The 12637-nt window shown below is 50.5% G+C and overlaps 2 protein-coding genes and 3 pseudogenes across 2 annotated transcripts, besides 11 other annotated features; all 5 read right to left on the reverse strand.

The window, feature by feature from the left end:
- Positions 1-1175, reverse strand: Tc00.1047053508039.10 (annotated as a pseudogene; the record flags this gene model as incomplete).
- Positions 1-2601: a sequence feature (heterozygous, non-Esmeraldo-like haplotype).
- Positions 1268-1710: a mobile genetic element.
- Positions 1529-1550: a sequence feature (AT_rich).
- Positions 2004-3986, reverse strand: Tc00.1047053508039.30 (retrotransposon hot spot (RHS) protein, putative; the record flags this gene model as incomplete). Its single annotated transcript, XM_802172.1, has 1 exon — positions 2004-3986. One exon carries the CDS (start codon positions 3984-3986, stop codon positions 2004-2006), a length of 1983 nt encoding a protein of 660 aa, XP_807265.1.
- Positions 2602-9268: a sequence feature (areas not merged during assembly with more than two copies in the genome that could not be assigned to a particular haplotype).
- On the reverse strand, positions 7079-8317 carry Tc00.1047053508039.50 (annotated as a pseudogene).
- Positions 8914-10047: a mobile genetic element.
- Positions 9269-12637: a sequence feature (heterozygous, non-Esmeraldo-like haplotype).
- Positions 9887-10044: a mobile genetic element.
- Positions 10827-10855: a microsatellite.
- Positions 10862-10893: a sequence feature (AT_rich).
- Tc00.1047053508039.70 (hypothetical protein, conserved) lies at positions 10998-11294 on the reverse strand (the record flags this gene model as incomplete). Its single annotated transcript, XM_802173.1, has 1 exon — positions 10998-11294. The coding sequence occupies one exon, from the start codon at positions 11292-11294 to the stop codon at positions 10998-11000; it is 297 nt and encodes a 98-aa protein (XP_807266.1).
- Positions 11926-11992: a sequence feature (GA-rich).
- Positions 12027-12047: a sequence feature (AT_rich).
- Positions 12068-12637, reverse strand: Tc00.1047053508039.90 (annotated as a pseudogene).

The following is a 12637-nucleotide window of genomic DNA, read 5'->3' on the forward strand; positions in this document are numbered from 1 at the left end:
AATTTTCGATCCGCAACAACGTACGCAACCATTGGGAGCTTCTCCGCATCCTAGTGCAGCAGCTGGTAGAGGAGGTACGAGCCGGCATTCATCGACTTCCCGATCCCGGGCGTCCCAATCAACACATGCCGCTTGGGGATATAGTCGGACCCTTCGTAGGCGCTGAACGATTCGGTGAGATTGCCCTTGACGATCTGCCACACTCGCTCCACCTCACAGTCCACATAGCAGTCACGAATATTCTGTCCATCATTTTTCCACGTGTACGGCCATCCCTTGTCGGAGGTGAGCACCATCAGCCTGGGACGCGGTGCACCGGATTGCAACACATCGTCATTCTTTTCGAGAGTGTAGCCAACTTCCTTGTACGTCCATGACTGTTCCGGTTTCCCCTCCTTCACCTCCATTCCCATCCCCTCGCTGCCAACAACCTTCACCACATGACTCCAACTCGCATTGTACACAGAATTGTAGAACCCCTTCAGCACCTTTGAAAAAACCACGGGCGTTGATGTCTGCGCCCGAGAAAGGGCAGCGTTTATTTTTCCCCTTGCAATGGGAGTGACTGTATCCTTTCCTTCATAGTCCCTCCATTGCTCGAGAGAAACCACACCCTCGTGATGAAGCTTGTACACCTGGTACTCTGTTAAGTTAAAAATAATTCTAAGAAGCCGCTGGTCTTGTAAGTAAGCATCCGGCTCCTGAACAAACACCTGCATCGTCACGTTGTGGTCTTCACCAACGGCCGCCCTGCCGCCAACATAATTCCGAAGGAAATCGTTCAGCTTCATGTCGGTCCTGAGTGTGCTTCCCTCCAGCAGAATGTCCTTTACGCTGCTGCTCATGGTCCAATTTGGTCGCCGCGTTTCCTCAACTCCTCTGCGAGCTGCAGCGTCGGAACCATCACCGGGGATGCCGCTTCGAGGCGCCATCACAACACCCGTGCGGTGAAGCATCCCACTCGCACCGCCTAACTGCGGCCAGCAGGTGCTGCTGGCTCCAAAGGACAGTCGCGGCTGTTTCGTCCCGCTGTCCCAATGGCGTTGGGCGTGGCACTCGCAGAGCGGGACGGTCGGCGCGCCATGCAGCCGCACTGCAACGCCTGTCGGTGAAGCAGTCAAGGCCCACCGCCCCCGCAGCAACGCAACGTGCAATCGGCCACAACACCGCCACATTATTGTCCTTTTTTTTTTTACGATTCACCTTGTCTGTTTATTTGCCCTATCCCTAACACTAAAAACAACTGCACAACTTCACAGAGGAGGGAAATCTTATGGGCCGCTGGCCGGATCCTGTAATTACCCAAAAAGAAAAAAGGAAAAAAAGCGGTAAGTGGAGAAGTAGTGGGATCTCCGTAATGTTTGCCCCAATATGTCGATGTATACACATTCTGCTAATCACCGCCCTTGACTCCTGCAGATGGTTAGAATTAGAAACACTTATCCCCCGCGAAGCGGCAGGCCTTTGGGCTCCTCCAGCCACAAAAAAACGCCGCAAGGTGAGGATCACAAAGTGGGTGGTTGTGAAGATAAAAAATAAAAAAATAATTTCGTCTGGCAGCTGTCGGCTCCCTGACTCCCTCAATCGCAGTCTCCCAAAAGACAGTGCGATAGAAGAGAAAAAAGTTGTGGAGAGATATCTTCGTTTGTGCGAGATATGAATTTATTTGGGCAGCTAGCCGTCCTCGCAAGCATTCTTTTCACAAAATCCCATGAAAATAAAAAAAATTATGCGGCCCCTGTAGTGCGCAACAGCCTCTAGTGACGATGCGCCTCTGGTGGAAAAAATAAAATAAAATGAAAAAAGGGTGTGGTGAGTGTGGCACTGCCGATCACAACGGTTCTCTGAAAAGAAAGGCATTCACTGTCTAGACCTCGTAGGCACACACACATATAAAAATCGTTAAAATACTTCCTAATATATTTACCAAAACAAAATGCACTTTGTTCCTACTTTTTTTTTTCAATTTTCTTGCCTTTTTCATTTCTAGAAGATTTCTGTATTCACTTTGCTCGGATTTTATTTACAAAATCAGTTGTCAACACAAACTGGTATTCGTGTACCTTTCCGTCCCAGAACGCCACAATTTTTTTTTCAGCGTCGCTCAAATTTTTGGTATTGACGGGACCGCATCTCTGCCAGTTCGTTATCATTGTGCTGTTTTCGTGCTGCACATAAATAATATCCCACGCCAATCCTTCAGAAAATTCCTCCCAACCATTAAAATATGTCACCATATTATTTTTGAACAGCCTCACAGTGCTGGGTATGGTGTGGTGCGCACCCGCCGTAGTCATCTGCAGCCCGACCAGCGTCTTCCGCGGCGAATCAACAAAGAAAAAGCCGTCCACCAGCGGAAAGTTTGTGGCCCACGGTATGTACAGCACCCGGTACTCAATATTAATCTTCTTCTCAACTTTTTCCATCAACGGTAATCCAAAGGTGCGAGTGGGGTACCCTTGATGGTTTACATTCAGCACTGATTCCTGTGCTTCACGTTCTGGTGGCCTCAGCTCCTTGAGTTCCTTTAATAGTGCAATGACAAACTCCCCATACATGAAGGCGCGCAAACCTAATTGTTCCACATATGTGGAAGCAAGAGCACCACGCGATGCCAATATTAGCAACAAAAAATCCTTTGCACCCATTACCTTTGCCAAACGGTCCGCAGTTCGAAACCCGATATCATCACATATCGGTGCGTTCAGAAATATCTCAGCACCTTCTTCTGTTCTCGCCCGGACGATCTTCACAAGTTTGTGAGACGGATCCTCGGAATACCATTTTTTCTCTCCTCCCAGGGGAAAGTACTTTTCAGCATCATTATCTTTGATCGATAACAAGGCACCATTAACGGCACCCAAGCGATCAATATATTCATCCGCATCAAAGATGTGACGTGGAATCGGCCCCACTTTCTCCATGCGTTCTTTGACCTCTTTCCAGTATCCCGCTTGCTCATCTGGAGTCTCATTATGCTTCATCCACGTACACATCGCCTTCACATCCATCTCGTCGGGACAGTTCATGATGATTCGCCTGGCTTTTGTTTGCTTCGCCCACTCATCATAGTTGGTTACCTTTGGCGATGACACCACAATCATGCCCCATCCGGTAGAGGGCGCAAAATGTCTCAGTGGTGGCGTTCCTTTCTTTGCCACATCGTAGATAATATACCCTTTCATCCCACGCTCCCTTAAATTTCTCAAAGCCATGATGCACATGTCCTCATCACTGTATCTTGTCACGATTTTGGTGGTCTTGTCAAACACGTAAGCATCACGTCCACCAAAACAGTGGGCAACCACTTGGAGTTTCTCGACGTCGTAGTGCAGCAGCTGGTAGAGGAGGTACGAGCCGGCAGCCATCGACTTCCCGATCCCGGGCGTCCCAATCAACACACGCGGCAAAGGTGAAGAATTGAGAGTCAAATCAAAATTGCTGAACCACTTGGTTAGATCGTCAAGGACGATCTGCCACGCTCGCTCCACCTCAGAGTTAACACAAAAGTCATTACCAGCCCCATGCAGCACATTCAGCGTGTACGGCCATCCCTTGTCCGAGGTGAGCACCATCAACAGGGGAGGTGCTTCATCGGATTGCTGCACAGCGTCATCCTTTTCGAAGGTGTTGCCAGCTTTCTTGTACGTCCATGACTGTTCCGGTTTCCCCTCATGCACCTCCATTCCCGTCCCCTCGCCGTCGGGAATTTCCACCACATGGTGCCAACTCGCATTGTACACAGACTCGTACAATCCCTCCAGGTATATCGGTGCACTCGTCGTCGTTGGGCTCCTCGCCTCCTCGGCAGCTGCATCCAAAAACATTTTATTGATTTCATGAACACTTGCCGTTACCGCAGCAGCCACCAACCACCTCAGTAGATTGTCCATGCAATGCTCGCAAAGCTTGTGTACATCCTCTTCCATGTCCATTTCATCCCTTGCAGTCCTCTCCATCATCACATAACGATCGGATGCCTGCATTTCGCCCAATACTCCCGCATCGCAAATATACTTCTCGGGGTCCTTAAAAACCCCTCCTGCAAGAATTTCCGATTGGCGTCCACAAAGCCCCTGCCATCAAATCTCCTATTAAGAAGCTCATTCAGCTTTCGGTCCATGACACGAACTTTTCGTGTAAACAGTACATCTTCAGTCTTAGTTACAAGGGTGGATTTTTCTTTCGCTGCTCCGAGTATCCGTCTGGCATTTCCAGAGCTGAATCAAGTTTTTGCATTGCCCGGAAATTGATCGTATGCCCCCTCTCATAGTCCCTCCATTGACGAAGAAAGAACACACCCTCGTGAAGAAGTTTGTGCACCCGGTAGTCTGTCAAATTAAGAATTCCTTCAAGAAGCTGCCGGCCTTTTATACGTAAGCATCGAGTCTCCGAATAAACATCTCCCCCGTCGCATTGTAGTCTTTCATCAACGGTCGCCCTGGAGCCAAAACAATTCAAAAAAAATATTAGGCTTCAAGCTGGTGCTGAGAGTATCTCCGTCTAGCATTAGATCTTCCACCAGACTGTCAAGAGTCCACGGCGGTCACTCTTTACTCACCACCAAATGTCGAGCTGTAGCGTCGGAGCCAACACAGTTGCCGCTGGCTCCAAAGGACACTCGCGGCTGTTTCGTCCCGCAGTCCCAATGGCGTTGGGCGCGGCACTCGCACGGCGGGGCGGTCAGTGCGCCACGAAGCCGCACTGCAACGCCTGTCGGTGAAGCAGCCGAAGCCCACCGTCTCCGCAGCAACACGAGGCGTGCAACCAACCACAACACCGCCACATTATCGCCCTTTTAATTTTACTCACGTTGTCTGTCCGTGTGCCCTATCACTAACACTAAAAATAAGGGCACACCTTCACAGAAGAAAAATAAAAAGGAGGCACGATACCACCGTCCCGCCGCGGGCCAACACTCTCCTCCACCCTCCACCGCCATTGCCGCGCAGGGGACCGCAGTCACATCGCAGAGTCAACACCACAATGCGCACCGCACCACCGTGCAGTGAACGATGGACGAGACGCAGCCATGCATCGCCCCGCTCCATTTTCCCACCACTCAAGTGTTGCGTGCCCGCACAAAGTAGCAAACACAATCAGAGTGCACACAAACCCAACCAACACCCTCACTCGCTGAAGCACATTATTCGCATGGAGTGACAACATTTGGGGACACACCAGCGGTAGAAGGCTGCATGCAATTTCCCTGCCAGCCCTGCGAAGAGACACAACAACTCTGCGGAGTAAAGTGACAGCCCCGCGGTGTTGCCCGCAGTCCACATGGCATGACAAATTCCACGCACGCATAGTTCCAAATCCCTCGCTGCTTGAGTGCACATCAACTGAACATGCAAAAAAATACGTGCGCGCAAGATGGCATTTAAATACGTGAAGTCGTCAGCCTGTTTTGTTCGATGGCGTTGGCGAGCATTCCCACACAATCCAATCAAAGTGACACGCCGGACAGTGTGTCGTCAGTTAATAAATAAATACTTGCGCCAATGCAAAAAAAAGTAAAAATTGGATTTGCACCCCACTCCGGGGGCGATGGTGGCATGAGAGTGTGTATGTGTGCAAGGCCCTTCGTGGGACGGTGCTGCCCAATCCCGCCGTGCCTTGACACAAAAGGGCAACAGAAAAAAAAAGAGGAGCACACTCTCCAGAAAAGGAGTGACGGTTGGGCAGTCAACCCCCGTTTCGTCTCACACGACATCCACATATGTGCACTCCACCCCAAATACGTACCTCCCTGGACGCCGCATGCATGACTTGTGGTTTCGTCGCTCGCAATGTGTTTTTCCTCCCGCAAACAACAAAAAAGGACGGCCATGGCGCAGCTCCACTCAGAAAAGAAATCGGGGCGGACACGGGTGGGAACCAGGCGTCATAACAAAAATATTTTTAAAAAAAGAGGGGTAGGGCAATAACTCCTCCAAGCCACGGAATCGTGCAATGTTGATCCCTCTTCTTCTAAATTGAAGACCTCCTCAACAGAACAAATGCGACAGACACATGTGCCGCACAATATCTTTCGCTGCCCCGCGTCCCATCTTAATTCCCATGACTGCCACGGCGGTGGTTGCGTTACATCGGGGATGAATCCAAAATATCAGGCAGCATGCTGCGGAGGGTGGATACTTGCCGAACGTGCACGCGTTAGCGTCTAACAGGAAATGGCGTCAAAAATAAAAAACTATTCGCGACTCAAGCTACCCGTGTGTGGCCGTAGTAAAGCAAACACTGAGACACATTTGGAGCAACGTAAAAGAAAAGAAGAGAAGGAAGAAAAATAAAATAATCCACAGAAATACATCGATACATACATACCTACATATAAAGTAATAAGTCATTCCGCATAATTCGTCGTTCCTTCTCTCGTTGTTCTTTCGACACAACGCCAGAAGCATAAGGAGCGGCAGGCATGCCCTCCCACACAATCATCGTACAACAGGAGGGAGAGTCACTGCAGGCACCCGCACAAAAAACAGGAACAAACCAACAATCAATGACGCGGTCGGTGCGGAGTCTGATGGGTGGCTGCGCAGCCGCACAACCGTGGCCCCCACGCCCTCCCTCATGTCAGCCAGCAACGCACACTCACAACCTCCAGGAGGTGACGCGTCACAGAAGGGCTTCATCGATTGTTTTCCCTAACGCTTTCCTGAATGCATCCTATGGCCCGCACACCAGCCACCGCCGTCGAGCACGTCCTCATTACTAAGTATAGATATGAAATAGAGACCACTAGCCCACATACTTGGTGCCGCGGCCGCGGGCGCAAAACACACACACACACCCCTTCCGCATCCGCCCCGGGCTAGCGTGATAGTTCGATAATCCGTTGTCTTCGATAATCGATAAAATAAAATAAAAGCAATGAAGCAATCACCCAATCAATCTATGAATAATCAAAAGGGAGAAGATACCCGCCAGAAGCGTCTACGTCATGCCGCATCTGCAAGGTGCGTTGTGCCTTCTCGCCGCGTACCGGTACTGTTGGGGTCGGAGCCCTTCCACCTAAAAAAAAAACAACCTGCGCCACATTTTTCTTCAAGCAGAGCATCTTCACCTGTCCAGGAGGACGTGATCAATTATTCAGCTCGCAATGGATGCACCATCGAACAAGCTCAGAGCGTCTGAGCGGGTGTCACCGGTCACGGACTGCAACGGCGGTGCGAGTGGTCGGTACGACAACGCAGCGGTGGCGCCTGAGGCGTACGACGATGACGTCATGTCGTGCGGCTTCTCTGTCTCTTCGTCGATCTCCTCGTCATCGCGCAGCAGCGCCTCCAGCCCTCCACGCCGCGGCTCACGCAGCTCCTGCCAGTGGCGGTCCTCCGCGTACCACACAACGACGCTGTATACAGTGGTCGCAAGCACCACAGTCGTCAGCAGCAGCACGATCGCCGCGTACGCCCTCGCACCGCCGTCGCTCGGCGCAAGGTGGTTGGCCGCGCTGACCAGGCACAGCACCGCAAGGAGCACAAAGCCCGCAGTGTGCATCACTGTCAGGAAGGCCGAGCGCATCATGTTCGTGAAGGCAACCACGCCCGCGCCCGCAAGCAGCACAGCCGCCATGCAGAAGTACTGGACGTGGCAGCCTCCCACGGGCGGGTGCACAGCAGCAATCAGGCCCACCACGCACAGCACCGATAGCTGGAACACGCACCAGTACACGTGGCTGCCCCTCATGTTCGTCAGCATGCTGCCGTACATCCGCTGCTGCGCCGCGGGGCCAATACCCGACGGGGTACAGCAGGCGCTCGTGCAGCGGCTTCCTCGAAAACTGCCAGTACCTCGTGAAGCTCGCGCCCACGTGGCGAGCAATAAAGTAGCACACGCCAGCAGGGAACACCACACCGTACAGCACGCCAACGACACCGATCACGTAGTGCTGCACGCGGGCGCCGGGCATCGCCAGTGCGAGCACGGAGCCGAAGAAGATGCCGAGGTGCATCGCGTGCGCCACAACGTACGTCAGACTCGGGAGACGCATCGCCGCCCACGCACTCGCCGCGTCCACACCGCGCCACCGCTGGAAGGCCGCCGTCACACCGCAGTGCACGCACCCAAACACGGCGGCAAGCAGCGCGTTGCCCACCACCATCCACAGCGGGTCAAGGGCAGCGAACACCGACAGGAAGTACGGCAGCGCAACGGTGCTCGCACGCTCCTGCGCCGAGGCGCATGACATCCTCGCAAACACGCCGAGTGCCTGCATCTCCAGAATGGAGCCCAGGCCGCCGGTCACCACCAACACGCCAACAGCCGCCGCACCCGCCACCTGCGTGCGCGCGATGGTCAGCACACTCCCAATCAGATTCACTTTGTGCACCACGAGGCACGCGGAGGCGTCACCAAGGCCGTAGGCGCCGCGGTACGCAACGCGCCTCTCTGCGATCAGCACCGAGTCCACCACAGTGACGCGCGAGCCCGGCGGGAATCGGTTCGCCACCACCACGCCGCCGCCGGAGCGCGACTCAAGCCCGCTGATCAACACATCGGCACGCTGGCCAGCAGGCGGGTCGGACAGCCACCCCAAAACGTACAGACTCGCTCCGCCCACAAACGTGCAGTTCGCCAGCGTCACGTTGCGCACGCTCCCCGACATCGAAGCCACGTCCACCACGACGTCCCGAAACCGGCGCTCACCTCCACCTCCACACGCACGTCTCGCACGCACAAGTCGGCGCCGTCGGTGCTCGGCGGCTCGGGGACAGCGACGGGCAGGCACGCTTCGCCATAGCCGCCCTCCGCACACGTGCAGGCGCAGCCATCACTCGACGCCGTCGTCGTGTACGCGGATAAGCATGATGTCGCAAGAGTGCATGGATCGCTGCAGGTCAGGAAGGTGACATTGTACCCGGACGGAATGACGTAGTTCATTCCCTCCTCGCCGTTCACAGTGTTGCACGCGGCCACAAAAACAAACCGTCAAAGGCTGGCTGAACCTGAGCATCCGCCTGGTGCCAATGGTCATAACTGTATGCGCTCCGGAGATTAACGAAGACTTCGGAGATGCCCTCATTCCATACATGCGGAGCCCAGGTGGCGACCTCCAACGCAAGAAAATGCAGCACCTGACCTTCTGAGCCGGAATCCTCTTCCAAGGGGACGGTGGGGAGGCAACGGCAAAAGAAAAATATAGGATCTCCCAACATCGCCCCAAGACATCTGAGTGCTGACCAGCCGTCTCTCTCCCGTGAGATTGGGTTGGGGAAACGCGGATGCTGACACACCCCAGGCCATCAAACGATGCGGTTGATTTGGCTGTGTGTTTCCGCCATCGCCGTGCGTGCGTGGGGCCATCTGGAGGCCCTCTCCGAGAGGTGGGCGCCTCTCGTTGAAATAGCGTCGTCTCCGCCTTCCGCAAAAAGGCCGCCAACCACCGAAATATCAGTTTCACGTGCCGAGCGGTAGTTTAGCGCCTCTTCCGTCTGAAAGTAAATCTGAGCAGTCCAATTCTGTACGTCCGCAACGGCACGGGTGTAGTCCGAGCTTAATATCTGCCTCTCCTCAATGACGAGCCCTTGCTTGCCCCCCAACTCCCGGGCCGCCCCCACACGATGGGCAGGAGCACTTGAACATCGAAATTTGGTACTTGAAACGCACGGCGATTCGCCAAGTGCCCCGCAACGGTCGAGCCCTCCAATTGCATGGCGATGTCTCCTGAAACCAAGCGTAAGCCTGTCATTGTTGCGGCGGCGGCTACCACCGCATCCAACGGCCCGTGTTCATCAATGAAGGTAAGCTGCACCTGGGCATCGCCATGCTGGCGTACCAAGTCCAACATGCGGGCACCAATGTCGTTGCACTCCGTCGCCGTGTAAAAAAAAATCTGTACTGTTTCATTAAAAGAAATTCCAGGAGTCCAGTGTGGCCGAAAAAAAAAAATCTTCTTGCCGTTATCGGTTCTTTGATTTTTTTCAATGGCGCTCTTCCAGAAAATCACAAAATAGAATCTTACATAAATATATTCTTCTAATCAGTATCTGTTAATTAGGGCTGCCAGCCTTCTCGCGGACGTTCTTTTCACAAGTTAACAATAAAAAAAAAGACGTCTGCCGAAGGTAACTTCCGATGTATTCAATCAAGAAATGTCGTGTCTTCTTGTTACTTGAACATCCATCTTTAGAAGATCTAAATACTTGGATAAAGGAAAAGAGAACCTAGCCTTTTCACCATGAACAGGACTAAACATTCATTCTTCTGAGAACACACGATCTGTTGATTAATAGGAACCGTGTACGAACAGGAAAATAACAGTTGATACTTCACTCCTATTCCCGCTCCCATCCAGATGTGAAATGAAATTAAAATAAGAGGAAGTAACGCATTTTCAAAAGAATAGACAGATGCACGATAAAAATATAGTATGCCAATTGCTCTCCAGTCGCCAATATCATTTCATTCAATATTCCCCCAAATAAATAAACACATATATAACACCAATGACACCCACTCCGTATCGGTGTCTTTTTTTTAGTTGGGGTCTTTAAAAAGAGGGGGCTTTGAGTTAATCCAGAGTAAATATTTTTTAGGAGTGCATTTGCTTGGGTCTGGAAGAAAAAGTTAACAAAGCCCCTAAGGCTGTACTCAGCTGAAAATCGGACGCAGTTCTGGGAAAAACACACACAAACATATATATATATATATAAAGTACTGCTCCGACGATCATTTCCTACAAATTAATTACAACATTGGCGCCCATTTATTTTATCCAATGGGCATTTAGTAGTGGGGGAATGTATGGCAAATTTTGTTTGCCATTCTCGTTTTGTTTCTGCCCCGCAAAAAAAAAAGGGGCAGAAGGGGGGGTTGGGAAAGAAAAAAAAAAAAAAAAAACAGAAAAGTAGTCAAAAATAAAATTAAATAAATAAAATATTTTTTCTTTTTTGAGACAACTGCTGCTATTGAAGAAGATTAAATAATTTTTTATTTGAATTTCCGTATTATTTTATTGTTTTTCTCCTCCATATTTCACGTGTCTCATCCTAGACTTTCTCAAGGTCGTCGTTCAGTTTGGTCCTCATGGTGGGCTCGTTATTTCCGCTCGCCTCCTCCATCTCTGTGCTCACCATTACTGTGGAGCCAGGGAGGTGGAGTTCATCGGGACGGCGGTAAGCAATGTACAACGCCATGCCAATGCCCACAATGGTAACCCCCAGGCATACCCAGACAAGAGGGAACTCCTTTTTATTTTCCTTGGTTGATGTCTGATTATCCTCAGCAGCCACCGCATTTGCCACAGCCAGGAAGGCAGAGACGATCAGAGCGTATGTGGAGGCCATTTTTTCTTCCGGTTTTTTTTTTGATTACTCTCCTCTTGTTATGTTAAAAAAAGTCGACGGGAAAATGAATTAACTGGATGGCTCAATCAACTCTAATATTGGTGCAGGTAAAAAAGCAAAAAAAAAAAAAAAGAAGAGAAATTCGCGAAGATAAAAAGCACTCATCAAACAGCAAACAAAAATAAATAAATAACGCAATCACAAAGAACTACAAACAATAGCAAGACAAGTAGAAATGCATAAAATACCGGTAATAAACATTCCGTACCTTGAATTTAAGTTGTAAGCAAAAATAAAAATAAAAACCACTAATAATAAAACATCATGATATGGTTCTCTGTATTGCCTTAATGACCACACATTTATGGCAACCAGCAAACACAACAAGTCCACGATAAAGCCTCATTATTGATGATTACGTACTGATGAAACTTAAACATGCTAAAAACTCCCTTCTCGCGCCTCCCGCGTGGAGTTCAAAAAGTTAGATTGGGTCGGACAAGCTTTGAAAACCCACGCTTCGCAAGAAACCGTAATCCCAATAAAATGCAAAGATATATGATGATTCATTAAATTCTTTTATTACGTATCATGTACTCCTAAAGCCAGCCCGTCCCATTCGGGAATCTATAAAAAAGAAGAACAAAAGGAAAAACAGAAAAAAACACAAGTAAAAGAAGGGAAAGAAAGAAAGAAAGGCAAGCCAAAATCCCCGTCCCTTATATCCTCCCCAAATATATATATATATATATTCACGCTCCAGGTAAATGAAGTCAAGAAAAAGTAAGGGAGCATGTGAGAAATGAACCAAAGATGGAATTCCCGTTGATATCATGCAATGGAATTTGTCGAATACCAGCTTTTAACACACGCAACGGTAAAATGCACTCTGCTAGAAAGTCGTCGCGAGTTTTTTTGTCCTCGTCATAAACTTGCACAACAAGTGTTGAAAGATCCCAGTCCTTCACATCCCACGAGAACTCACTGCCCAAGCCCTTGCCCCGCCATACCGGGTGGAACCCATTGTTGCGAATTGTCCCCGATGTCTTTCGGTCACTATTACCGTCTGGGCCCTCAATAAAACACGTGATGAAAGGGTCCACAATCTCGCCTTTGTTGGAACGTTTCGGCTTGGGGAGACAAAATCCAGAAATAATCTCCAAATTCAGTGATCGCACCTGGGAGCCGTTGCGCGACGCAGCACTTGATCGCACGCTCTCAGGCTTCAAACATAACCGCAATTTCCATTGTCAGAGAAAATCCCTTGTTAAGTCTCCATGCATATGTGTGGGTCGATTGCCCATTGAGTGCCACGATTTGACAGCCGCAATTCCCAAACAATT

The sequence above is a fragment of the Trypanosoma cruzi genome, genomic scaffold (assembly GCF_000209065.1).
Source record: "Trypanosoma cruzi strain CL Brener 1047053516617 genomic scaffold, whole genome shotgun sequence".
Taxonomy (NCBI): domain Eukaryota; phylum Euglenozoa; class Kinetoplastea; order Trypanosomatida; family Trypanosomatidae; genus Trypanosoma; species Trypanosoma cruzi.